The following is a 27501-nucleotide window of genomic DNA, read 5'->3' on the forward strand; positions in this document are numbered from 1 at the left end:
GGCTGTGGACCAAACTAAATCTCACAGAACTGAGTGGCTGAAGGTAGAAAGGAACAAAATCATCTTAAATTGACTCTGCTGCAGGAAGAAATATGCTATTGAATCTACTCAGGTTATTTCTCAAAGCATTGTTCTTGGTAGCTTCCTTAACCCTGGTTTGACATCTGTCACAGCTCGTTAAATATGACTGGTCTGTATACTGTGTAAAGGAAGACACCCAGTAACAACAGGATTTCCTCCTAGCAAGCAGATATGATAAACAGCAAAACTGACAAATGCGTCCTTGACAAAGGCAGACAGACAATGCTGATGGGAGCAGATACACACCAAGGCAAAATGCCAAATGCTGTGCATGTAGATGGAGACATGAAAACCAAAGACACACGTTGATTATCTGTCAGGTCTTGTTAACACTCACACCAGTTAACCCAACTGTGATGAGTTAGGGTAGGTGATGTGCAAAGGTAGTCAATGTGTCTTTTAATATTAATGAATATCACTGGATTTCACGGCATATACAATAAGAAAAATGAAACTCAAATGAGGTGCTTCTGTTTGAATGATGGCTATTAAAGGCAGTGCACTAGTGAGCAGAAACTTTGTGTGTAATTCCAAACTTCACACCAAGCTTCCTGTATCATTGAGGTGATATTCTTTTAAAGGTATTTCAATGCAAAACCCTTTTTAAAAAAGAGAAAAAGACCCAAGCAGTGAATGAGGAGACAGCGTAAAGCACACAACATACTTTCCCTGCGCTTTCCCCTCTTTATTTGTAATTCATCATAGTGTTCTGCTCCTCCCACCTTTCCACTGCCATTTTTATTACCATAAAAATTCATTAGCACTAGAGTTTGTCTTGTCTGCGTGGTCTTGGATGCTACTCTGTCACTAAAACAAGCTACAAATACTTCCAACTGAGCTGGTGTGCAATTTGAACTCTACTTTTATTTTCTATGAAGGGAGAAAAAGCACATAACCTATTACTGCATTTAAAACACGCAAGGATTAAATCTTATGGTTTACCTCTTTGTGTCTCTCTTTTAAGGCTATGGCAAGGCATTAAACTTAATTATCTGCTTTCTTGCTTCTTTAAAAACAAGTTGCTAATCTAGAAGCCCTGCTACCTTTGAACAGACTACAGTCCACAGTTAAGATAAAAACAGCTCTCTTGGCAACAAAACAAGAATTCAAGATGCAATAATAGGCTTTTATAACAAAACCTCAAACACTGTTTTTTAAATGATAAAAAAGTGTTCACACTTCTATTGGCAGTCATATTTGGAGAGGAACAATATGAGTTGATTTAAGGTTTATACTCCAATCCATTTTGCTCATCTTACTCCAACTCTCCAGGCAGAATCTTAATAACCATCAATTTAAAGGAATTTCTAGGACATAAGCAGCCTCTGGAAAGCCATATAAAAAGCTTGTGACTACACGCTCCTCAGAACAAGGTAGATGCAAGGTAGCACAAGCTTGTTCTAATGCTTATTCTGGCTAACACACACCACACATCCCTTTTACTAGGAGTAAGCAGTAGCTAATGTGACTAATTCAAAGGAATTACTTACGTTCTAAGCCCGGCATTCTCTAATACCAGTTCTTCCAATCGATTGGACCTGCTCACCACCCGCAGTATCTGTTCACAGACATCAGTGGACTGCCACAGAAAAGACAGAACAGTGTTAAAGAACATAAATTTGAAACAGACAGTTATTGAATTATAAGTTGTACATCATAATAGGATCCAGACCACAACCATCTTCTTGTCATGCATCAATAATAAGCAAAAATACCGGACACATCCAAGAGAGACTCAGGTGCCAGCAGAGGACTTCTAGAAAAGACTCAGGGAAGCAAGAGGCAAACTGAAAGCAATTCACCTATGAAACAGGCCACCTAATCATAAGGGGGTAGATCTTTAATCTTAGTAAAAACTCCAAACCCCATGATTCAGAAAAAACCTGCTCACTTAATTTTTGAAGAAATCCTGTTCATCTGCAACTAGTGCAAAGGAAAATAAAGCCTCACCAGGAATGACAGCTAAACATAAAGAAAGATGCTACTAGGCAGCCAAAAAAATAAATATATCAGAAATTTTGGAGAAAGCACTCTAACTACAGGTCCTTCACAGACTGCTAAGGACTAGTGCTTAAGGGTCAGTGTATTTCTGCATGAACTCTGCCAAACTAAATAGAAATAGATCCCATCTCATGATCTCACTGTTGTTGGATTCTAGAATTTGCATGGACATTTGTAAGTATCATGAACGACACAAAAGAGTTTGTTTGCTGCACTCACACAAATAGAGAGATAAAACCAAATGCTACACAGTGAACTCTCTATCTCATCATCTTTTATTACAATCTTTTATTGAGCTTCTAGATTTGGCCTTTTTCCTTTTTTTCCCAACAACAGACCTAGTGAACGTTCATGTGATGTCCAAAGCTGAATTTCAGCCATGACCATGACGTGCTGAAACTATTCTGTTATCTGCCTTTAAAAATAGCAACGTGACATTCACACCTGGGACAGCTGCCTTTCCAAAGGTAGTCTGACATTTTCTAGTTTGTTTGCTGGGTTTTTTTCATCTTGTTGGTTTAGTTGGTTGGTTTTGCTTTGTTTTCTTTAATCTCAATGAATCTCTCATGAAAAGAAAAAAACCACCTGCTCTACCAAGCACAAAAATCCTATTACTCTGTTGTATAGTAAAGGTGCCACTTTTTTTCTGAAGACTGTCAACTCAGCCATCTTCCCAGTTCTATCTTTGCCTTCCACATTTTGATAATTCAGAGTATTATCACAATGCTTCTACAGCACTATGATTGCAAGTGGAAAGTTTCATGAACATACTATACAAACACTATGGATGCTGTCTATCAAACACAATGTCAGAGCAGGACTCGTGAAGCACAAAGCATTCAGTGGCCTCCAGATATGTCTGACCTCATACTGACCCTCAGCAGTGTTCCTATGGCATGGATTTACTGTCCAACAACTTGCATTCTCCTGGTGGATTTGACTAAAAATGGAATGGGTGAAAGATAAAATGTTGGGAGTTTTTTTGTAAAGGAATTGATGAATTTTCAGGATTGACAAAGTTTATTTGTTTTCCAGGGGGGAAAAAACAAAAGTTGCTAAGAATACAAAAGAAAATGCCTTTCACATACAAATGGATAGATAATGTGGCCAGTTCTCCTAAGCAAACTACACCAGCCAGTCTTCTAAATAAGCAAACTATCTCATTTCATTCAAGCAGAAACTAATTGCATTGTACCTTTAACAATGCTTCTTTTAGCAGCAAGCTTCAACAGCATTGAAAATGCTCCCAGTTTCATTCCATGCATCATTTGAAGTAAGACATCCCAGCAAGAAAGAAGAGGTTTTTTGCCTACTTTTCTCTCAAAAAGCACAGAAGCCAGTTTCTACGGAATTTTCATGGAAAATGAAAGCTTAGAAATGCAGAGAGAGCACTTCCAGATAAATAGAACTGCAGCAATTTAAAAATGATGAGACTCAACCTTCATTTTTAGGGACAAAAGTTACCTGAAGCGAGCGTGAAAGTAATTTCTCAAATCACTAACTCTACCTGTGACTATAAACTTGCAAATTTAGAAGAAATACTGAATTTTTACATATATAAAAATGTCACCTAATTACTGATTTTCTTGGCCCTGTCTCCAGTCCTCCTACTTGTTTAGATTCGCTCCCATGTAGCTTTTCAGAAAGAAAAATAATAAGGAAGAATATCAATGCCATACATCACTACATGCTTATTACTATACAAGGTTAGTTTCAGACAACTAGGAGGGGAAAAAAAAAATCAAGTTGCAATGCAAATGATAAGGGAAAAACACTTTTATGTGTGAGAAAAAAAAACCAAACAACAAATTCCTGATACTTTTTTTCCACCTTCAAAGAGCAACTGAGCTTTCTGGCTGCTTTAAAGTTAGTTTCCTGTTTAGTCATTCAATATATTTTAGGGGACCTAGCAACACCTAAAGAGGTAGTTTTACAGGGTCTTGTTATTATCCAATGAAGTTTTTAAACTTCATTAACTTAAATTTTTTACAAGACCTGCTCTTGTCAGTGTTTCTATGGCATGAATTAACTATCCAACAATATAAATTTTCCTGAGACAAGTAAGGGGGGGGATTGGGGGGTAGGAGGGTAGGGTGTGTGAAATTCAACAGCTTGCCCAGATACACTTGCCTAAAGAAGTTCACCTTGGAAAAATGTGATAGGATCCTCTAAAATAAAGCACAGCCTGGTAGGAGCAAATACACTGTTTCGCTTCATTACTTACTAATTTCAGATCCTTGGAGGACAGCTTAGTAAACCATTGATTGTATTCCAGAGCCGCAACTATAGGTATTAAGTCTCTAGAAAAAGAAAAACACTTTTAAACTGTTGGCTTTGGTCATTGGAAACAATTTCTTAAGTGTTCTTCCACATCTAATTCCCCCTGTTTTTGCAATGCTAATTGCCTGCTATCCCCGCTACAGAAAGTTCTGCATTCTAAACAGTGATCACCAGCAGCTGTGTGTCTCTCATATTTTAATACAAAATTCTAACTGGCCAATCAACATCCACTCTAGCATGAATTTTTAAATCAGGAATTTGTCTGGGCTGCCATTCCAACTTTAAGCAGTACTTTTTCTTCAGCCTGTGATATATTTAAGCTTCTTAATCACCTCTAATTATAATTTAGCACGACGCTAAAAAGCTTTTTGGCAGTCTGATGATTTAATATAATTCCATGACTGAATGCTTCTAGAGAACACCTCCTTGTCTCATCTCTATAGTTAAATTCCCCTGGGAAGCAGGAGATCTGCAAAAGAGTAACGTGACTTTCAGCACAAACCCTCCTTAATTGTAAAAAGGATTTCACAAATGAAATTCTAAATTATTCCCATTTTCTTCATGCCAAGCCTCTTAATGTGATCTGCTCTCCCTCTGTTAAGTTTCTCCAATAACAGATGTTGATAAATGTCATGCCTGTACGGTAGCCCCCAGCAGAATCATTCATCAAGCACTCACACACCATTTAGCAGCGCAGCACTTGGATCATTTTGATGTAACATATTAAATACTTATATACACTGGGACTTAACAGCTACTTAGGAAACCCTTGGCTTTATAATGAAACAAAGACCTGCAATATACATGAAATGTTAAAAGTATTGGCTTTTACAAGCCAGTCCCACCCTCCCCAGGACATACATGGTTAGGCACAGATCTGCACTAAACACGCAGCATCCTTCTCCTATCTTCTTTCCCTTTTTCCTTTTCTCCATTTTCCCCACTACAAATATTCAAACACTTCAAGGTGGTTGTTAAACACATAGGAAAGCCAAGAGACAAGGCAACATCACAAGGACAAGCCTTCAGCAGGCTACATTGGGAACTGCAGTTGCTAGGTTTGGAAGTACAAGCCCATCTCTAAGGTAACAGTAAGAAGGTGCAGGATTTTGCAGCAGAAGACTGAAGCCCACCAACTGCGAAGCTCATGCAAATAGACAGTTTTCACACTCCTGCAGAGCAACTAGTGTGTGTTGCCCTTCAAGGATTAAGCTTGTTTTCCATCCTGTTCACAGCACACATCAAGTCTCATGGTGAATTAATTTCCACTGGCACAGTAGAGCTTTATCAGCTTCCTGAAGTATATAGACTTATTTACATCTACCACATTGTTTTTGTTCCTACACATGCATGCTTTATCTCCACATAAAGCAGCCACTGACTAGTGAAAGGTTGGGGCTGGGGGGCATGTGTAAAAATCAGCCCAAAAGTATTTTCCCCCTAGGTTGGGCAGGCAGGAACCTTGCTATGGAGTAAGGAACGTCCACATAGAGCTTGTTCCTCCTTTGCCTTCCCCTGCAATGATAGGTACGAAGGTAATGCATCAGTAGCTTTGATGTCCTTATTGCCAGTGCTTTCACCTTGGAAGCTGAATGAGATAGAAGTTAACCATGAGGTGTAACTTTAGTTTATCTACTCAGTGGTAACCAACCAGCCACAGCTGATGGTGAATGCTGCAGGACAAACACTGGACAGGCTGATGGTACCACCACCACACTGATGGAGCAGCAGAGCTGTTCACACTGTGGATCAACACCTCTAAAAGAGGCAGAAGGCACCATCAGCACATGTATTTCAGCTGTCAACATTAGCACCAGTTCCTCCAAAGGAGCAGGAGGACAACAACTAGGAATCACTGGCTGCAAGCATTTACACTACTAGAGAGCTGGTAAGCCAGCTTGGAGGGCTGGCAAGAGCTCAGTGCCTTCTAGGTGGAGGTGGCCGCAGGCAGAACCTGCCTGAGGCCACTCCTTTCTTCTCTCTCCTCCCCTGGCCTCAGTAGGAAACAGCTGAAGGGCAGGAGGTGCCCAGAGTTAGTGGGAAAACCATCCCATTTTCAAGGAGTTGAAAAAACATCACTGCAGCATGACAGGAATGCTTTGAAACAAATTGACCCAAGCTGATTTGCAAATTCTTATCTTTAAATAGTTTAGTCTTCAGCCGTACTCAAGGCCTGTTTGTTCAAACCCTAGGCAGGGTTTGCAGAGATACTGGCACACTTCGGTAACACCAACACACACACCCTTCTTCCCCATGTGCCTGAAGATGGTGGCACCTCTGCTCATTTTGCTGCAGCCTTATTGCCTAGAAACTTCACTTTATAGCATTCTACCACCTGATTTTTAAAAAGAAACCAATTTAGTCTAGGTTTGTTTAGATTTTTGAAGGTGCTTCTGACAAATGAGGGTCCTTTAGGACTTTACATCTACTCCTTCTCTTTTTTTGAGCTTGCCTCATTGCACTTATTGCTGAGGTTTCCTTTTCGAAATTATATAGAGCTTTATTAACTTTATTATATTCTCAACTTATTATATTCTCAGATCATTCTTACCAATGATCTGAATTCTTTTGCAATATGCTGTGAAAGAACACTAACAACCATTTCCAAAAGCAGGACCTTCTCATAACTTTCCCTCATTGAGTTGCTCATATTTATTAGTTTGTTTACTAAGCTGCCATTTAGGATAAAGTAAGATTTATAAAATGTAAATCTCTGCCATCTTAAAAGATTCTGTTCTGCTGGAATGCAAAAAATCTCTCCAAGCTTCAACATTCAAGATTCATTAATGTCTTCACATTTTCTCAGCATCTCTGTTCCCCAAAGTATTTAAGATAGCAAGAAATCTAAACAGTGCAAAGAAAAAAACAATCTAACCAGTCAAGCTTTTCTTTGTCCAAATATGCTAAAATCTACATAGATGACAATTCTGCTACTAAGTTAACCCTGTTCACTTCCAGTCTTTTTTTGTTGTTGCTGTGAAACAGCTCTATGGTTCACAGCACAACATCATTTCAGATAAAACCTCAGAAGTCATGTTCCCATGTGGCAAGCCATGCTATGCACTCCAAATGTCAGACACTCTGGGAACTTAAATTCATCTATAATTCATGCCATCTTATGCTGACCTCTAACAGACTTTTACTTGGAAAACCACAGATTGTTTGGTTTTGCAGTGCACAATCCTTGTAGCTAAAGAACTGCCACACACATTCTACCTCGCTTCAGAGCAACCACACAATCTCAAGTAGATAGCTTCAGCAACCCCAAATATTAAATGGACAAGATACACAACAGTCTCAAAATCCAAAGTACAACAACTCTTACTGTGCTAAATATATCACACAACACTCACATGCATTCTTGAACTGCCTGGGATCTCAGATACTAGTTAGTATTTTTTATTAATAACATAAGGTTTTGGCTTCCTAAAAAAAAATATTAAAATTAGTTGTCCTGAAATTCCAACCCAAAACCTTTTACTCAGTCCAGTCCTCAACAAATAGGAACTCTCATAATAAAACAGATTCTATGGCATGTAAATGGCTCCAAGAATTGTTTTGGGTCTTTGGACTTACACAATCACAAGACATTTAATAAAGACTTTTATTAACAACACAAATTTATTTTCTTGGTGATGTCAATTTTGTAAGGTGTACTTTAAACAAAGACTTCTGTGAAGCAACAAATTCATTAGTCTGTTTTCCAAAAGCCAAGTACTCATTTGAAATAGCTGAAACATTCCAAATACTTAAATTGACTCTTTCCTAGTGAGTAGTATTTTTCTCTCCTATTAAATTGTTCCAACTTCTAATCTGTATTGAGGCCAGATATCTGTAAGTCACTTTCTCAAGAATGCCCCATGGCCTTCTCAGCACTTACATCTTGCCCTATGTTTAAAGCATTCTTGTGTTACTGTCCCACAGTTGCTTGTGCTTAGTATTTCTTTCTTTACCTTCTCCCAGGCTTAATCAACCAGCCACTCTTTGACTACCTCCATAAGGCACCAGTTGCAGCCCTGCAGTTTTGTTTGAGTTACCCCTGAATTAGTCAACACAGGTACAGCTTATCAGCTTTGTCATGGGACTCAGGGCAGACTGAAAACCCACCACAGAGGTTGAGTAAGTATTATAGTGGGGTGTTGGTTTTTTTTGTAAATTTACATACTAGATAGCTTAAAGGGGCAAAGAATGCTCTGGCAAAATACTCTTATTTACCTAACTCAAATTCTTAACTCTTCCACAGGGCTTTCCCAAAGAAACAAATGCTTTCTCTATCTTATTTACAGTTTCTTAATTTTGATATTTTCCCTGTATAATGACAGATTTTAGTCAAGACTCTCTCCCATTTCCTCCTACTTAAACATCTTCAGATTCAACTTTCTTAGAATCCAATTTTCTCAGCCAGCAAAATTCAGTAAACCAAATACAACACTTAGCTAAGTTTCAGCATCTCATAGTAAAAATTACCCTCAATTAGTTCCTTTCTGGAAGTACACATTTTTGATAGCACTATTGTAAGTGGAGAAACTACTGGCTAGGATTCAGTTGAACAACTTAAACCTTCTACACACTTGCTGACAAAAATAATTTCCTTTACTGTGCACACCATGAGAAAAAGATTCTGCATAAGTAGAGAGTGCATAATTGCATTTTTTGCTTTGCCTACCAGATGCAGTTGCGTGTTTTCTCTGCTGAATTTGAGCTCTCACATCCGCCATCACAGGAAGAGTATCTATCTGCTAACTTTCTGGAATGCTTCCAACAGCAAAATATATTTATCTTCCCAGGCTCCTCAATGAAATATGCCTCTCCATGGGGCTTTCAGGCAAAAACAGCAGGTTTGTGCCGAAAACTAGAAATGCTACAGATGGTTCTATCAGAGGTCTGCTCATTCAAGTAACAGCTATAGGCCTATCCCACATTAGTAAGGGCAGGCAAACTCTGTTGTGAGGCTGAACAAGGAAAGTTTGCAAAACATTAGCATGATTACTGCACGTCGCTTACCTGTGGTCAAGGTGGCTGAAGTCTTGCAAATTCAGCTCTCTGGTATCTTGTGTTAGGTAAATCGTATCGACATCCTGTTAAAAATACAGGGAAAAACCCCACATCTTTACAGAGTTGTTGGTTTGGGTTTTGGTTTGGCTTTTTGTTTGTTTCCCTTCCCCTCCCAATCAGTATTATGATTTATCTGCTCTTTCACAACTTGTACAGTCAGCTGAAAAGGGCTCCACAAAAGACAAGTACTTACCCACTGTACTTCTTCTCTATAGGGAAATCCAAGCCAGTCACAAACACAGGCATACATCTGTGAAAAGCCTCCTAAAAACAACCCAAGAGAGTATTTAACATAATAGTAAAATAAGCAAACAAACATCTAAAAGGATACTCTGATACTTAAAGACCCAAAACTCACTCTCCTTTTCTCTCAGAAGGCTGTCCATTGTGCTGCTCAAAGAAACTATCCTATCTTTGCCTGGCAGGTTGTAAGGAAGCTGAAAATAGTGCCTTCACCCACCAATCAGAAGTCTGCTCCATACTAATTACACCTTAAAACTAATTACACCTTTACCAGCTTCTGCCAGAAATAGAAGTTAACTTCCTGACACCACAATTCCAGCCTTTTTATATTTTGAGTCTTTAAATTCATTCTCACCACAAGGTCCCAGTTCCGCCACTGTCTGACTGTCCCACAGGGCCTGGAGATTAGCCAGTCTTTCTGAAGGCTCCACAGTTACTTTTTTCAGAATCCTCCTAGATGCAAAAGGGAGGGGAAGGGATAAAAATAATAGAAATATTCAGGACTTCGAAAGCATTTAAAAATTCATAAACCTTTATTCCGAGTAAGATTTTAAATGAGTTTACAGAAATAATTACCAGCTTTAATACAAATCCTCTGCCTAGAACTCACACACATCATGATGATGGCACCCAGCAGAAATAACATTTATTTGTCTCTCTGTGTAATGATAACCCTTTTCTATGACAGGATCATTTAAGCTAAGGAGACTTGTGAGTCTCAACTAACACAAGGATGTCCAAAATAGGAGGGACATGGTAGTTACCGGTTACATTGCAACCACTGCTGTTTATACAGTGCTGTTATGCAGCAAAAGCACCACGGTGCCAAGAGCCACAAACTATGCTGAGCAGCTACTTGTGGCCTCTAGGCTGCACTCTAGATACCCAACTCCAATATTTGTAATTTGGTAGTGTTCTTCCTCCCCTATGCAAAAGTACAATCCCTTCCTACCTTTTAAGAAATGAAACTGTTTTTCTGACTGGCAGGACTGCCTCATAAACTACAGAATTCCATAATGGTGAAGGAAATAATATTAATGTGAGGAACCTCTTTACCCTTTTTTGCTTGCTCTGGTCTTACATGAGCTGCCTAACTCCTAACTATCTTCATTTGGGAAAGTAATGTCATCTGAGAGGGGAGGCAGAAATCTGATTTCTTTTCTGAGAGCCAAGCTCTCTATATAACTAGACTAAACTCTCCAGCAACATTCTCAAGAAAGCCCAGGGAATGTCTCAAGGCCTTCACAGACACCCAGGCATGCACAGACTTGTAGCCATCTTCATTCTACTTGTTTTGCCTACATTTTTCACTGAGAGAGTGACAGAACACTGGAACAGGCTGCCCAGAGAAGTTGTGAAGTCTGCTTCTCTGGATGCATTCCTGTGTGACCTACTTCACGTGATTCTGCTCTGGCAGGGGGGTTGGACTAGATGACCTTTCAAGGTCCCTTCCAATCCTGAACATTCTGTGATTCTGTAATTTCTCACATCATTACTGAGGTTTTATGGCAAATCTGCTCATAAATATTCACTTGTATGTGTTCCTATTGAAGAAAGAGCTTGATCTCCATTAAGTTAATTAATAACACTGCCACAAAGATAAACTGTAAGTAAATAAAACAAACGTTTATGGATTTGACTTACTTCTCCACCTAGCAGAAAAGTGAACAATAAAGATATGCACATAACATGTAAATACAGCCTCACAATTCACACCTAAAATCTGTTATAAAAAGCTCACTTTTCAAAGATCAGTGTGCTCTGAAAAATTGCATAGTCCACTTTCTCTAATACTATAGAAGACCAGAAGCTGAAGCAAATAGTAGTAGTAGTAATATGGTAAGGAGTGATGAAGATGAGGCAAGGGCAGAAGGAAGAAATAAAATAAAACAAAACAAAACAAAACAAAACAAAACAGAATGAAGAAAAAGTCCTGAGAATTGCTGCAGGATGATAAAATTCAGAGTCAAAGATGTAAGGAAAATCCAACCAACCAAACACACATAAAAACCCAAACAAAACACCACAAAACCAAAGTCAAGGGGAAAAAAAAGGTAAAAAGAACAAAAATGCAGGGTAAAAAAAGCTTGAGAAGGAGATGTATGATTCAAGGAGCCAGGTGTACCATAGAAAGTGCATGACAAAACTGCCCAGGACTCAGTTTTGAAGAGTAAGGCTCCCAGTCATATGCATCATTTCACAAACAGTAAACAGAACTTTTCTCTCCTCTCCCAACTCAGATATTATCTCTACGGAAAAACCAAACAAAAAGCAGCAACAAAAAACAACCTACTGAATATCACAACTGTTTAACAGGAAAGGAGTAAATTACAACAAAAAGCCTGAACCTAGGCTATACCTGCAAATGGAGAGGCAATAAGGTAGAATAGGAACTTCAGACTCCAAATATCACCCCTTCAAAACAAAGACTCTTTTGGTCTTACAGAGCATACCTGTGCTCTGCACTGCCTCCTGCTTCTGTCATACACCTATATAAAACCTTAACACTTGCCTCAAGGTATTTATTACACCCTCAGTGCATTTCTTAGATCAGAGTAGGGCAACCCACAGAGGCAAAGTGGTGACTTGTCACCTATTCCACACAATCTGTTGCCACTAGACATGCATTAAAAAACACTTACACAGGTGAGAGTCCAGGGAATATCTTCCGGAGGCAGGTCCCAATGTGTGCCAGCACCTCATTCACATCCTCTGAGGATGCCATCTTCATGGAGACATTACATTTCTCAGTTTCCATAATCAACTGTAAATAAAAGAACAAGAGAGCAGGAAATGGATATCATATAACTCCTGCCCATTTAGAAAGGAGATAATTTTGAATGTTAGCTGAATGCTTTGCATGCCAGTAGGAATCTGCTATTCTTTAAGGCACAACATGACAAAACTCCAGGTAAAGTTCCTGAAAGATTTCCTTGACTGTACAAGACCCCCATACTCAAACGTTGCTTTCCCTAACAGTGCCCTGCTTCCCACGGGAAGAAAAGTTTCAAAGGATCCTGACCTCAGCTGACACTTTGAAAACCAAAACTTTTCATAGCATTGTCCTCTTTTGAAACACATCCCAGAACACCAGAAGAAGTGAGTGCAGCCTGACAGAAAACTATTGAACAAGCAGGGCCTGCTTCCTCCAGCAAAAAAGTAAAAGCCTTTAATGGCTCTGATCCTCTGGAAAAGCTCTAATGCTTTGATCTATGCTGTTTAAGAAAATGCTATGGTAATGTATTGTCTCAGTTCAGATGAAGTATTATCTCAGCTGGCATAACTGTCCCGCTGTCTGAGGGATGCATGCTTCAGCAAGGGTGTTTTTTTTAAATAAACCCTTTTGCAACCCATCTCTGTTATTTATTGAGTGTTCAGAATCAAAACAGATTATTGTATGACTGACACATTAGGTCTGCTTCTGCCTTCATCTGCCTCACAGGAAGCAATGTAATGTTTCTGCCTTCTCCAGTGCGAATATTTAGCACAGCCCAAGTCATAAATTCTTATTGACATAAGAAGCTGTGCATACATAACAAGAAGCTAACATTAGGAATAAGCAGTAAGTGCAGACAGAACAAGAAGGAAGACTGGTTCCCAGTTCATGTCTAAGGTCATCAGCGAGATAATCTTCAAAGAAGCTGTGTTATCCCAAAAATCACACTGAGAATTTCACAACTTTCCCCACCAATTCAAATCCTTTCTCAACCCATTGCAATCACTCCCTGAAGATGAATTAGTGAGTGGGCAATTTACTACTGTTTTTCAACACCACCAATATCAACACAACGTTTCCTTATATACTCTGTCCGTTTGTTCACTTATCTTCCAGTGGGAAGCTCTTCATAGCTTTCTGCAAGATGCCTAGCACATGACTGCATCCTTCAGGGATCACAGATGTAACGTGCTCTTCGCAGGAATACCAACAATACCATTTGTCCCACAAGCAATGATCTGGGGTTCTGCCTGCCTTCAGTTATAAGCCCTACACATCTAAAATACTATTGACTGTGAACATGTAAAACCTTGGAAAAATATTTAGGAAAATGGTGTGCTAAGTGAGACTGCTGAAAACCACTTGTAAACCCTGCCTGGGCTTCCAGGAATAATTAGCATTAGCTGCCATGGCATTTTAGTATCTTAAATGAGTTAAGCCACAAAAACATACATAAAATGTACTAAATGTCTCCCCATTTAAACAGTAAACATCTGGACCTTCTCCCCCCCCCCTTTTAAGGAAGGATTCAAAAGCCAGGTTAAAAAGGTGACGTGCTAAACACAATGAGACCTTGTCAGCATTCAAATAACATATCAGATGCTCCTATTTTTAAGAATCTCTGTAAAAGCCAAATGCATGTGAAACACATGAAGACTTTGACACAATTGAACTGTCAAATCTTGTCAACACGTTCATCTTATGAATGAAAAATGTATCAAGAGGCATTCTTCTTTTCAGTACCTTCTCTTTGACAGTCACTTTTGGGGCACATAACTGGCTGTCAAATACATTTTCTGTTGTATATAGTAATGGCAACAAGAACAGTTGGAAGCAAACCACTTCTGCCTGCAATGTAAGCAGTAGCTTTTGGCTTCACCATAAAGCTAGACATCAGAGAAGCTGTTCAGGCTCACATGGTGATGATTATACACCAGCCACTGTTCTTTCATCTCTGAGAAAAATATTCATTTACTAAACAAATGAAAGTTTGTCCCATAGTCAGGGGGGAGGGCCAGGAGGAATATTCTTCGTTGTCAACCCACCTCCACAACACATTCCTAAATTTGGCTCTTGAAATTCTTATCATTAAGACTTTAAAGCATCACGAATGTAAGAATGCAAACATACAGTGTGCTCACCAGATGGGGAGAGCCGCGTGTTAAAGCATCACTCCCTCGACTGGAACAGATGCAGCAATGAGTAAACAAGTGTCTTTTATCTGGAATACACTCACCTGACCTGGTTTACTGGAAGTTACTCCTTGGATTTCCAAGTAGCTGAAAGTTAGTTCCAACTGTAGTCAAAAAAAAAAAAGAAAATGCCACATCAGTGCAAATATCAATTTATTTTAAAGAGCAGTTACACTTTTCAGTGAGGTTAAGAAACCTTGAGCAATTTATATCAGCTTCTGTAATTGACACTAAGTGTTTGTTAACATCTGACTGCATTCTCCACTAAAAGAACACTGGCATTTGTTTTTTACAGCTTCAAATGACACGAATACCACATTGGACCTTCTACTGCAAGCTACAAGCACATGAGTTTATAATAAGATTTATAACAAAGTTTTACCATAAAAAGCATCTTTTATTCAATACCCTACTGATGTGCAGTCTTGTGACTGAATAATCATTAATTACAATATTTACAGCACCACAGATTACTCTTTCATTAGTTACACTGAACACAGATGAGGAAAATTTTATTGCACAGAAGCTGAAGAGGCATACACACACCACTTTTTACATATACATATGTAAATAAAAACACCACAGATAGATATAGATATATAAATGCTCAAAACTGCCTTAGCATGTCTGAAAGTATGAGTGGAAATAATACATTTGCTTTGCCTGAGTGGGTTACCTGGACAACAGTCAGAAAAAGCAGGGAAGAAGAGTGAACATACTGAATCCAAATGAAAGCTTGGAAGAAGGCAGGAAAGTTCTCTTCTCCAAGGACAAATCCAAGGCTACAGGGAGTGTGGTAAGATATGAATTCAAAACTATGCAGACAAACATCTTGACATCTGAGATATGCAGAAACAAGCTCTTGGAATAAATCATAACTAAAGGGGCAAGGCATCAGTATGGTCACTTCCTTTTATTTATCATTAAAACCATTGTAACTGAGCAGTCTGTGTTGCACAAAATTTCCTGTACTTTATCTTATCCTAGCTTCACAGCCAGGGTGTTCCCAGGCTAACTGGCAAACACCATATTATCCTATCGCTGTATCTGTGGCAATCTTTCCAAGAGATGACTCTGAATGACTTATGGAGTGCTCAGATGCTCAGCTGCAATAGCACATCAGAAAGTTGGGAATGGAGGTACCAGCTTGCAACCATAAGAATCAGCTAATCTTTTTTCAGAAAGCAGCAAGAGAGTAGAGGGATCTCCTTAAATGCCAAGGTCTCACTAGCAAATCATTAAACAATCACAGTGTTCCAGCAGGATGAAGCTGTCCAAAAACATTCCAATTAAAATAGTTATCATCTAGAATGCATTGAATTTTTGGGTTGTTTACGAAGTAGAAGACCCTTTTTTTTTTTTTTTTTTAGCATTTGGCTACATTATCCACTCATAGCTGAAGAGATTGAAGACATTATTACTCATTATTCTTTGCTGTCTATTTCCCAAATCCTTTTCTCTTCAGTTGCTCTCATAATTTGACAGCATCAGAAGGTACAAGCACCTCTCAGCTATTATTACACAAAGTTCACCTTCCACCAAAGACTTAACCTGGCAACCAAACCTTGCTCTGAAGGTTTTCAGAAATCTTCACATGCTTTGTTTCACTTTTTCTGCTGCAGAGGCAGCATCCATAGCAAATGGGCAGTTTCAGACCACCACAGGGGTGCCACAACAGCTGAAGGGAGCATGCCCACACCCCCACACCGGTGCCTTGCATTTATCCAAGGGCAAGACACTCGCTTCTCTTCAGGCCCCTTCTGTGCCTTATTTCTCAGTGAAGACTGACAATCTTTTGTGATGATAGGACATAGGCTTGGTGCAGTTTATTCAGGTCAGAAAGAATTTTTAAAAAGAAATATTAAAAAATATCCATAGCAACTCCTGCTAGCTACTGGAGTAAGCTAGACTACGCACACAAAAGTGCAAGGTTCTTTTACTCCAGTGCTAGTCAAATTAAACAAACGCATGAGACTACTTAACATTTGTTTACCCAAATCACAAAGCCATTTCAGGTAACACTTCAAAATCCTATTTGGGAAATTACTTACCTACCAGAGTGAAAAGTTCTCCTTTTGCTGAGGTGCTGCATATGTGCAAACATATAGATGTACACACAATCAAAAATACTTTCCTACTCTTGAGAAAATTTACCCAGATCTAGACTCACTCGAGAACTCAGTCTGCAAAAATCCTCTTGACTAAAATTAACAAATAGCAGCAAACACAGCAACATCTCTGGAGTTCATCTTTGGTTCGTTTCTCTGCTTAAAAACATGGTTTATAGTTCTTGCTTTGCAGCAAAAGTATAGAACACATTCTAAACATAATCTGCCTCAAGATCTTAAATAATTTTTACAAGAGTTAAAAAAAAAAAATCTCATTTATTATCAAGTTTTTACCCGGAGTACTGCATCCAGCTCTGGAGCCCCTATTACAGGAAGGATCTGGAGGTGCTGGAACGTGTCCAGAGAAGGCCACAAGGATGATCAGAGGGCTGGAGCACCTCTCCTATAAGGACAGACTGAGGGAGTTGGGGCTATTCAATCTGGAGATGAGAGGGCCTTCCAGTATCTGAAGGGGGCCTACAAGCAAGCTGGTGAGGGACTTTTCAGGGTGTCAGGTAGTGATAGGACTAGGGGGAATGGAAAAAAATAGAAATGGGTAGGTTCAGATTGGATGTTAGGAAGAAGTTCTTCACCATGAGGGTGGTGAGGCACTGGAATAGGTTGCCGAGGGAGGTGGTGGAGGCCCCATCCCTGGAGGTTTTTAAGGCCAGGCTGGATGTGGCTCTGGGCAACGTGATCTAGTGTGAGATGAGGGGTTGGAACTAGATGATCCTAGAGGTCTCTTCCAACCCTAACAATTCTATCATTCTAAATTAGTTACCAAGACAGCTAATTTCACTGGTTCCAAATATTACAATCAAACTTTAATGAAGACTGGCAATACAAACCTGAATACACTCCCACAAATATTTCATAAGCTTATCTATGAAACATTTACTTATGTTGCAACTATATATTCTACATTATATAGAATGTAGCAAGAACTAGTTCTAGCTTTTAAAGTACTCCCCTTCCCTTCCCTTCCCTTCCCTTCCCTTCCCTTCCCTTCCCTTCCCTTCCCTTCCCTTCCCTTCCCTTCCCTTCCCTTCCCTTCCCTTCCCTTCCCTTCCCTTCCCTTCCCTTCCCTTCCCTTCCCTTCCCTTCCCTTCCCTTCCCTTCCCTTCCCTTCCCTTCCCTTCCCTTCCCTTCCCTTCCCTTCCCTTCTGCAGAAATTCAAACTTCATCCTATGAGTCAGTGTCTTTAAATGATAAGTAAGGGATAGTCACATTTACCAGTCACCATAACTTAAAATCTGATCAGTCTATTTATTGATCTATAAAGCATATGTATTCACTCATACCTATACTTCCAATCCCAGACCCCCACCCACACATGCCTGCAACACAAGAAAACAGAACACATGATGAATTCCTATTCACTGATTCCAAGCTGGACAAGAGCTGTTCTTCCACATCAGTCACTTTCATTCATGTGGAAATTATTTTTCTCTGCTAAAACTATCACTATCACTATGAATTGCAAGAGAAATAGGAAAAAAAAATCTCTGACAGTGGCAATGCAGGCTGGCAAGATGCTTTCCAAAATGAACCACGGAAATTATCAGGAACATTGAAATGTAATAAAATTCAGCTTCATTTCTGTCTCCAAATCAAATATACTCCTGCTTGGCACTACAAACACTAAAAGGAGTAACACCATCAGCTTGTTTGGAGATAAACTGTCCCACAACAAAGGTTATCAGGGTCACCTCACAGCTCTTCAAGTTGGTGTTTCCAGCACAATTTTTCATCCACCTGCACTTCTAGAAGTTAAAATTCCTCTGAAACAGTATCTATACATTGACAAACCCACTCACACGAACAGAAGCACCACTTTAACTCAACACCATGCAAAATACCATTCCTCAGTTTCTTCTTTTTTAGACAGATGTACAAGTATAAAATATGCTAAGTTTATGCAACTTACATTTATATCTTTAAAAAAAATAAACCCAGGATATTTAGAGAAACACAGTGGCTTTACCTTGGTGGGAATCCGGGATGTTAACAGAAATGCCCGACATGATGCCAACACCTATTGAAAGAAAAGCAACAGTATTTGTAAGAAATACCTAATTAATCAGGAATATTATGAAAAACTCTTTTGCAGGAAAGTCCTAAAACCAAAAGGAAAAAGCCTCTAGCACAGGGACTCTCCGTTCCCTTTACTGTCATATACTGAAGGAAGCAAAGCTGGGCTCAGATCCAGTAGAGCACAGTGGAGACTGATGGAATCTGATCAGCTATAAGCTAGTTAGTACAGTGCCTATGTGAAGAGATACATTTGATCCATCTCTCAAGAACATCTAATCCCAATCCTAGTGACAATTAAAAAGAAGAAAAGCAAGGATAAGAAGTCCTACCAGGAACATATGATGCAGTTAATATAACAAAAATATTCAAGATAAACACAACACAGATAAGAGATCACAAGCAAACACTTTCTTTTGGACACACTTGGTGCATTTCTAGAGCAACAATGCAAAGATTTGTCATTGACACCACCAGCATTTCTTCTCCAGCACTCATTGTATTATTGAGGCTAGTGACTCTGGGAAAAACATACAACAAACCACATATTTTGGAAGTTACTGCCAATCAAAACATAATGATATATAAAAGCACCACTCCAATCTCCCATAGCACATCCCACTCAAAGGTTTTAGGCTTTGCTAAAGGGACAACTCATTTCACAAAACTATGCTATAGCTTTATGATTTACCTGGGCATTAGCTGCTGCTGGCTCCATCTTTTGCCAGACAACAAATTGAAACAAACTTAGTTCAAACATCTGGATTCAAATCCCACAGCATTTAGCGAGATGTTCACACAGCTGGAACCTCCTGAACCCAGTTTAGCTCAGTAAGTATCCATTTCCAGTGAGCAGATTGACACAAAATTTCCTCACTTGGACAGGGAGAAATAGGCTGAGAAGGCAACCCAGCACCCAACTCTGAACCCTGCTGAAATGCTTTGGAGATTGGGTTTCCGCTTCAGTACACCAGCTGAACCACATCTTACTGAAACCTAAGAACAAAAATGTTGTACTAGTGCTGGATGTTAGCAGATTGTTTCAGGGATGATGTGATCATAACTAGTGTTCTGGTAATCATGCATGTAGAGCCAAACCACCATGAAATAGTAACCATTGCCTCCTGTAAGGCTCACCTCTTCACTCAAGGCCTATTTTGCTGGCTGGCATACCACTGCTGCCAGTCAGTTGGCACATCGAGGCTTTGTCAGACAGAGATGACTTGTCCCCTTGCACTCATGTGGTGCTGAAGCAGTCTCTTCTGCTCTCTCTCTCCTCCCAGCTGTGCATACCAGAAGTATACCCTCCGTAACCCAGCATGCAAAATAAGGGGAAGGGTCAACCCAAGAGGTTTTACCACTGCACAGTCACAGTTTCTGCAGCTTGACAGCAGTGCTCTCTTGCAGTAATAAAACCTTGATGCTTTTTCCTCCTTCACCCACCTCCTCAGGGCAGCCACCTGCTGTAAGGCCTGCGTCACTCTCCTAGGACTCTCTAAGGAAGATCACATCCTCAGTCACACCATTGCAAGCTCAAAAGAAAAGCTTTGCAATCCATTAGAAGAGTTCCCCTTTTGCTCATCATCTCACTCACTAACAAGCTACCCAGTGGCAGATGATCAGTCACCATTCCTGCACCCAGCACCACCAGCAAAATGCCTCCAGAGCAGTACACAGAGGAGCTGCAACAGCTTCTTCTGATCTGCTTTGGGTCACCACATCTCAGGTGCAGAAGTGAGACAGCTGTTGAAGAGCTTTCTTCCATATACCTCTTCTTAGTAGCAGCCCAACACTAGAGAGGCTGGCGCTTGTGTGTGTCACCACAGCGGGACAAATGGTTGTAGAAAAATCATGTCAATCCTGTTACAAAATGGTTTCCTGCATATACAGGTTCAAGCTACTTTATGAGCATTACAGGGTCCCCTTAACACGATTACAGTACACAAGCTGTCCAAATGCAAACCAGGTAACCAGAAGGCTGTATCACAACAGAGCATCTCAGCCTATATTCTCATGGCAGATGCACCAATGCTCCCGGGGTGATCTTGCTAAGACCAGAAAAGCTGAAGTACTCACCTTAAGAAAGTGCATTTACATACAAAGAGGAGGACTGCTGTAAGATGACACTCCTCACTCAGCAGGTAAAGAAACTACTCTTCAGAAATAAGACAGTACAAGAAAGCCTGAGCCCTCTAATCTCATAACACTGAGGTTCCTACAGTTTTCACAGTTAAGACTGTCACAAACAATGAGTTGGATTTTTACAGAAAGCCAGTTGAAGATAAGGTTACTGCAAAATTCATGCCCCATCTTGACAACTGCAGATCAGGTTTATTTTATTTGTTCACAACAGCATAACTGGCCAAGGAGAGGTTTGGCATTTATCATAATATTTAACCAATACAATCCTTGAGTATGCATAACAACCTTTGACAGGACCATCTTTAGTTGCTTTCTGATTGTTTGGGGGTTTTTTTGCTGCTGTTTGTTTTGGGGGCTGGTTTGTTTTTTCAGGCTTTTCAAAATTGTATGAGACATCTGCATTTCGACACCACCGCTTTTATTCACGTTTAACAACATAGCAGCCACTACCCCAAATCAGCTTGAGACTTGTTGGATACACTGCTAAACACCAACAGTTTGCGGTGACCTCCTTCTCCTTGATAAAGTTGCAGTGCATAAACAAATAATGGGTATTAAAAGACCGGCTCGCCCATGTCTCGGTCAATAGGATTCTGCACGGTTGTTAGTGCTTACAAGGGCAACAGAACATACAGCACAGGCTACTTAAAACAAGGCAGCACTACCCCTTCCCTTGCGAAATACGATGCTGGCGCCAAAGGCAGAGGCACCGGAGGTGTTTTCACACCGACAGTCCCCTTTTAAAAGCACCAAGCTCTTTTTGTGAAAGAAGCCCCAGGTCTCTGCATTCCTGGGACATGAATAACTAGTATGTGCTTAACTACACAATTGTTTATGGCTTTCAGAAGTATCCGGGAGAGATAGGGTTTATGAATAGATAGATTATGGATTTCCTGACGTTTTTCATTTCTTCATACAAACAAAGTAAAAAGTAAAAGTAGCCACCAGTTTCTCTCTAGCAGTTCTCAAGCGTGTTATGACCAAGATACTGCCAACATTTGGCTTATTTTGCACTTGAGGAGCCTTGAGCACAGGAGGAGGATAGTGGTCAAAAGCACTAAAAACCAGGAACTCAAAGGAGTAGACAGACCCCTAATTCCAGGGACAACCCTGAAACAAAGCATTCCCTTACTCACAACCCATCAGGAATGTCAGCTGGGCACAGTGTATATAACCTACCTTATCTTTTGATAAGAAAACAATCGCTTGTTCAGCCCAAGAGCCACAGCCTCATTCTTCATATTGTTTGGTCACAAGTAGTATTCAATCATTAATAAAGTTAAAGGATTCCCATCAACAGATAAACACATGAAGGGTAAATCCACCCAGGAGTGGATTCATGCTTTCACACACCTTGCAAGCCAAAATGCTTGCAAGTGACCGATGTGATGGCAACAAGCACATCTAGGCACATTTTATACAGGGTACATAACCTGGCTGCAGCACTGTGGAAGGGACAGTAAAAGACAATTATATTTAGTTTACAGTAGCTTTGGTTTGTCTTCCTACTCTGCCTTGTTCCAAGCATAAAACAGGGTTATCATTTCTATGTTAAATGACTACACACAGAGATACCTGACTTGATGATTTCTTAATGTTTTTATAATTCCAAATCCTGCAGCGCTCCCTACACTGCTCACAATGTGCATGAAACAAGTTAAAAATTGAAAAACTAATTCACCACAAACATAGCCTGCAAATTATTTCTCCAGAGACCCATGTCCTGCTATTTAACAGAACAAATAGCTTGTTTCAGTACAGAAAATGAATTTGAACACCCATCTTCGGCTAGTGTATCAACAAACCATAAACACACAGATGTATTTTGTGACTTATTGTCAAATTCTGAGCCTTATTACTCATTTTAGCACTGCAAGTTAAATTAACAGGGCTGCACTGGATGAACCCAGCCACCATACCTGGCAGCCAGTCTGAGGATCATTACAGCGACATGGTTCTGTGCTATTCAGCCAAACAGACCACAACAACTCCAGCCACCTTATCTATATTTAAAGAGGTTTCAAATTCAGGAGTAAATGTAAGAAATCTTCTTAAAAATTACTACTACTCATTTCAAACCACCCAGAAATATACAGTTCTGGAAAACACAGTGAGCATTCATGGCTTCATGATTGAATACAAACTAAAATCAAACCATCTCAGCATTTCAAGGGCCCCAGGAAGTCTTGTGATGCTGATTGACACAAATTATACACACACACACATATATATAATGTGTATGGATATGTATATGTGTATATATATATTATATATATATAAAGCTTAGTACTTTTTTGGATCAACTGTTGTAGCTTTACATCTTCAAATACACTCTCTGATCTTTTCCTTCCACTATGGTTTCTTTCTTCCCCTGCACCTGCCATTTTGTCAGCCTCAAAACTGCTTCAGTCTATTCCATTACAATTTGCTTAAGGAAAGAAGCATATGTGACATGTTTTCCTATTGAGATATTCATCATTTTGAGAACTCCTTAAAGGCAGGAAGACAAGTTGCTTTCCTTTATACACCTCTCAGTTATACCATCCCTATTTTTATCATTATTCATTACCATTATTACCCCAAATACCCTTTTTTTTTAAGTTTTCACATTAGTTGCTTTATGATTTCTGTAATAATCTTTCCATTACCACTACTGATTCCTCTCCTGTATACACATAATAACATGAGGCAAAGCAGCAGCACTTAATACAGTTTTTGCTTTGTTAAAATACAGATTAATCAATACATGTTAGAGCATCCAGTCTCTCCCATCTCTCCCAGTCCCTTCAGGATCGACTGTTCATTTCCTGGGTTGTATGCCTGGTGCTGTAAATGCTCCATCCTGAAGCGACTGGAATTCGATTAGATAAAAGGCCTCTTTCAGCATCATATTAGACATATTAGAGCTGGTTTCAAGCAAGGCATTCCCCTTTTAAAGCACTGAGCCTCCCTACACAAAGAGGCAGGATGACATCTTGGAGGTCTTTTTGGAGGGCTGATTATCTCAAGCACAACACAAACATGTACACTGCTTCTGAAGCAGCGGTATTGTTTTGGCTGGCAGAGAGTTCATTTTCACAAGAAGCTGGGAGGAAACACAGCCAGGATAGGTGCCCCAAACAAGCCAAGGGGACATTCAATACCATATAACATCATGTTTAGTATATAAACTGAGGGAGATGGCCAGGGCAAGGTGCAAGGAGAAATTGCGGCTTGGGAACAGGCTGGGCATTGGCTTCTGGGTGGTGAGCAATTGCACTGTGCATCACTTGCTTTACACATTCTTTTACTGGTATTACTGTTAATATTCCTCATTATTTCCTTGTATTGTCCTGTTACTCTGCTCTTACCTCAATCCACTAGTTTTCACTTTTTTCTTCCAATTCTCCTCCACATCCCACCCACTTACTTGCCAGCCAGCCCTAGACCACATCTTTTCAACAACCTGGCATAGGGTGGTTTTCTCTGCAAAGTGATGACACCAGCAAGGCAACCCAGTTCAGCCCCAATCCATGGGCTCACAGCACCACCACCCTCACCCACAACCCTCTTAAATGCCCAGGGTTAAATTTTTCTGATTGTTTGGTGTCTCTCCTTTAAAGGTGTCACCTATGATAGAACCATTGACAAACTTTATTAACTCTTGTTCTATATGCCTACTTACTTAGTCACCAACACTAAAACAACCTTTTGCAGATGGGGAAGATCCTTCAGGAAAATGTTAGAGCAATTCAGTTCTTGGCATTCACACACAAAACCAGAATTTCCCCCTACTGGACCTTAGCCAAGTTGAACACATTCCCAGGCCTGCCTAAATCACTGGTGCCTGCGTGGCCAGCCAAAGACCTAAAACAAAACACCCCAGAGCAGGTCCTCAGCAGCGAGGGAAGCTGCTGTTTGCATTAGTACAATTTACTCCTGCCCAAGATGGGGTCATGCTCTTCAGCACAAGCAATGACCTCAGCTGTCCCCACAAAGATTACTCTGCTGAATGCTACTCTATGATCTTTCCTGAAGGATTCCACACCTTCCTCAACAAGGTCCCCTTGCTGTAGCCACAGACAAATAGCCTGCCCACCTGCCCTGCCACCACAGAGCGCAGGTTTTCACTAGTCCTTACTGCTGTCACCCTGCACTAAAAGCACAAGCCTGATCCATTATGGGTCACCAATTTCCGTATTTTGTGGATGGCAAATGATGGTATGGGGAAGGTTTTTTGGTTGAAACTCTTTCTTACAAAAAGGTGGGGTCAGATACCAGATCTGTTGGCAATAAAACTGCTGTTTTTAAAGAGAATAGAATCACCCTTCAATTTAACTTACTGAGCAAGAGCAGGAACACCACAAGATGGCACAATGGAGTGTTTTGTTCAAATTTCCTTTCTCATCTAACTTAAGAGAGGATCCTTTCAACAGAAATATTTTTTTAAGTTTTGGAGAGCTGTTCCAATATGCAAATCAGTTTCTACTTCAAAGGCAACAATAAACATGTCCCCCTGGACAATAGTGAAGGAAAAAGTATCCTCCTTTTAAAATTGACAGCAACTAAGGGATGGATATACCAAGAGTTTTGCCTAAAACAAGAAGGCAAAATGAAGTGGCAAACTCTGAAAAAGAAACTTGGAGTAAATGGCTCGTAATTCTGGAGTATAAGAGGAAACATCATAGCTTGAAGGTTTATCACAGCAAATTAAAACAAAAATCTCCTGCCTAAACCAAATTTGCTCATTAGCTCCTCCAACAGCTGTAATGACACCACCACTGCTGCCTTCAGGCAGTGTCCTAGCTCTGCAAAATGTGTGTAAAGATGCATGAATCAAATTCTGCTTCTTTAGCACCTGGAGCACAAACAGAAACAAACCATTGCTACATACAGCCCTGTCTGCAAATGACCCAGCTATTCCAGTACAGGGGGTGTTGCAGAAGATGCTGAGACAGGGGTTCACCTTCAACCAGACATCACCAATGGCAGCAACAGGAGCCATGGGCACCCCAGGTGCTGGTCCCTGTTACCTGGAGTAACTTGTGATACAGTTACCAGTAGTGCAGACTGGAGCTCCCTTGGCTCTGAGACTGAACAGTAAAGAATTTTCTATCATGTACTATAGAATAGAATAGGATAGAATAGGATAGAATAGAATAGAATAGAATAGAATAGAATAGAATAGAATAGAATAGAATAGAATAGAATAGAATAGAATAGACCAGGTTGGAAGAGACCTTCAAGATCATCACATCCAACCTATCATCCAACGCCACCTAATCAACTAGACCATGCAACCAAGCACCCCATCAAGTCTCCTCCTGAACACCTCCAATGATGGTGACTCCACCACCTCCCTGGGCAGCCCATTCCAATGGGCAATCACTGTCTCTGTGTAAAACTTCCTCCTAACCTCCAGCCTAGACCTCCCCTGGTGCAGCTTGAGACTGTGTCCTCTTGTTCCATTAACTGCAGAGCTGCTTGCAGAGGGGCAATCATACTGTGTATGTGCACAAGGCTCCTGTCTTCCAACCAGTCATTGAACAGATTTTTCATGGTGTTTGGAGAGATGTACAACAGAGCACTTTAAGCTGAGGCAACCCCCTGCAGACTGCAGAACTTCCTTGCTGTTCCTCTCATCACCACACAATTCCTAGCAACAAAAAGCTATAGTGTTGTAAAGCACTCAATACCAGAAGACATAACTGCAGTGTTATTGAAGCCCGCTCTGAGAGATGAAAATAGAAAACAGAGAGCAGCATCTGACCGATACAAAGCCCTCTCTGTGGCACTGGCTCCAGCCAAAGTATAGGAGGGGAACAAGAGAGGTACAAGGCTCAACCGTATACATTCAGTTGTAACTCATCAATGAGGCTTTTCCTTCCCTCTCCCTGTGTTACACATAAATAGGTCACTAGCACATTATTGTTAATACAGCTTCCTTTCAGATTTTTTTCCCATTTTCACCCTCACCTGTACACAGCCATTACACAGACCCACCTGCCTCCATGCAGGTTACAAAGAGCCACAGCAGATAAATTCCCCACATATCAGCCTTTTAAGATGTTCCAGCCCTTGGTAGTCAGTTAAATAATAGGTTGAAAACAATCCATTGGCTTGCATTTCCTTGGCCCCAGCATTTCTGCACAACAGTTTGGATGCTCTCACATTACTTCTCTCCAGGACAAAAACAGTGTACAGGTACCTTCTGAAAATTCTTCCCACTACCTATCTATCCCTGGTGTTAATAGTAGGAGACATCCATACACCTCCCTCCTTCCTACACAGAGCCTCTTTCTGGGTTTATGGAAAGCAGGTACGGCTGGAAGCATTCTGCTATGCTGTGTATGATGCTGTTTCTATGCAGAAGCTGCTGGAAATAGATTTTGCTGTTGCAGGGCTTTTATTCTTATCTTCTTTAATTTCATCACTTAGAAATGCCAGATTAAACATTTTGCAGCATTCCTTGGTGACGGAGCCGCTCTCTTTGGAAGTATGTCACACGCAACCGTAACGTGGAATCTTAAAGACCAGGAAATGAAACAAAAACTTCAGGGACAGAGGAAACACAACTTGATTCCTAAGGAAAACATTTTATAAGAACCTCCTCTTCAAGCATTTGCATTTGTTACCAACAATTAAATGAAGATTCAATTAGTAAAATGTAGTG

General features: G+C 40.2%; 1 protein-coding gene across 4 annotated transcripts in view; it reads right to left on the reverse strand.

Moving 5' to 3' along the window:
- The window catches only part of CARMIL1 (capping protein regulator and myosin 1 linker 1), a 217630-nt gene that overhangs the window by 101303 nt on the left and 88826 nt on the right, over window positions 1-27501 (reverse strand). For all 4 annotated transcript variants that reach the window (XM_054164475.1, XM_054164473.1, XM_054164474.1 and 1 more), the window contains 8 exons: window positions 18661-18711; window positions 14613-14672; window positions 12303-12424; window positions 10016-10113; window positions 9611-9681; window positions 9367-9440; window positions 4307-4382; window positions 1572-1660 (listed from right to left, as the gene is read on the reverse strand). In XM_054164475.1, coding sequence (XP_054020450.1) covers window positions 1572-1660; window positions 4307-4382; window positions 9367-9440; window positions 9611-9681; window positions 10016-10113; window positions 12303-12424; window positions 14613-14672; window positions 18661-18711 — 641 coding nt within the window. The remainder of the gene's footprint in view (window positions 1-1571; window positions 1661-4306; window positions 4383-9366; window positions 9441-9610; window positions 9682-10015; window positions 10114-12302; window positions 12425-14612; window positions 14673-18660; window positions 18712-27501) is intronic.

Source organism: Dryobates pubescens, chromosome 9, assembly GCF_014839835.1.
Source record: "Dryobates pubescens isolate bDryPub1 chromosome 9, bDryPub1.pri, whole genome shotgun sequence".
Classification (NCBI taxonomy): domain Eukaryota; kingdom Metazoa; phylum Chordata; class Aves; order Piciformes; family Picidae; genus Dryobates; species Dryobates pubescens.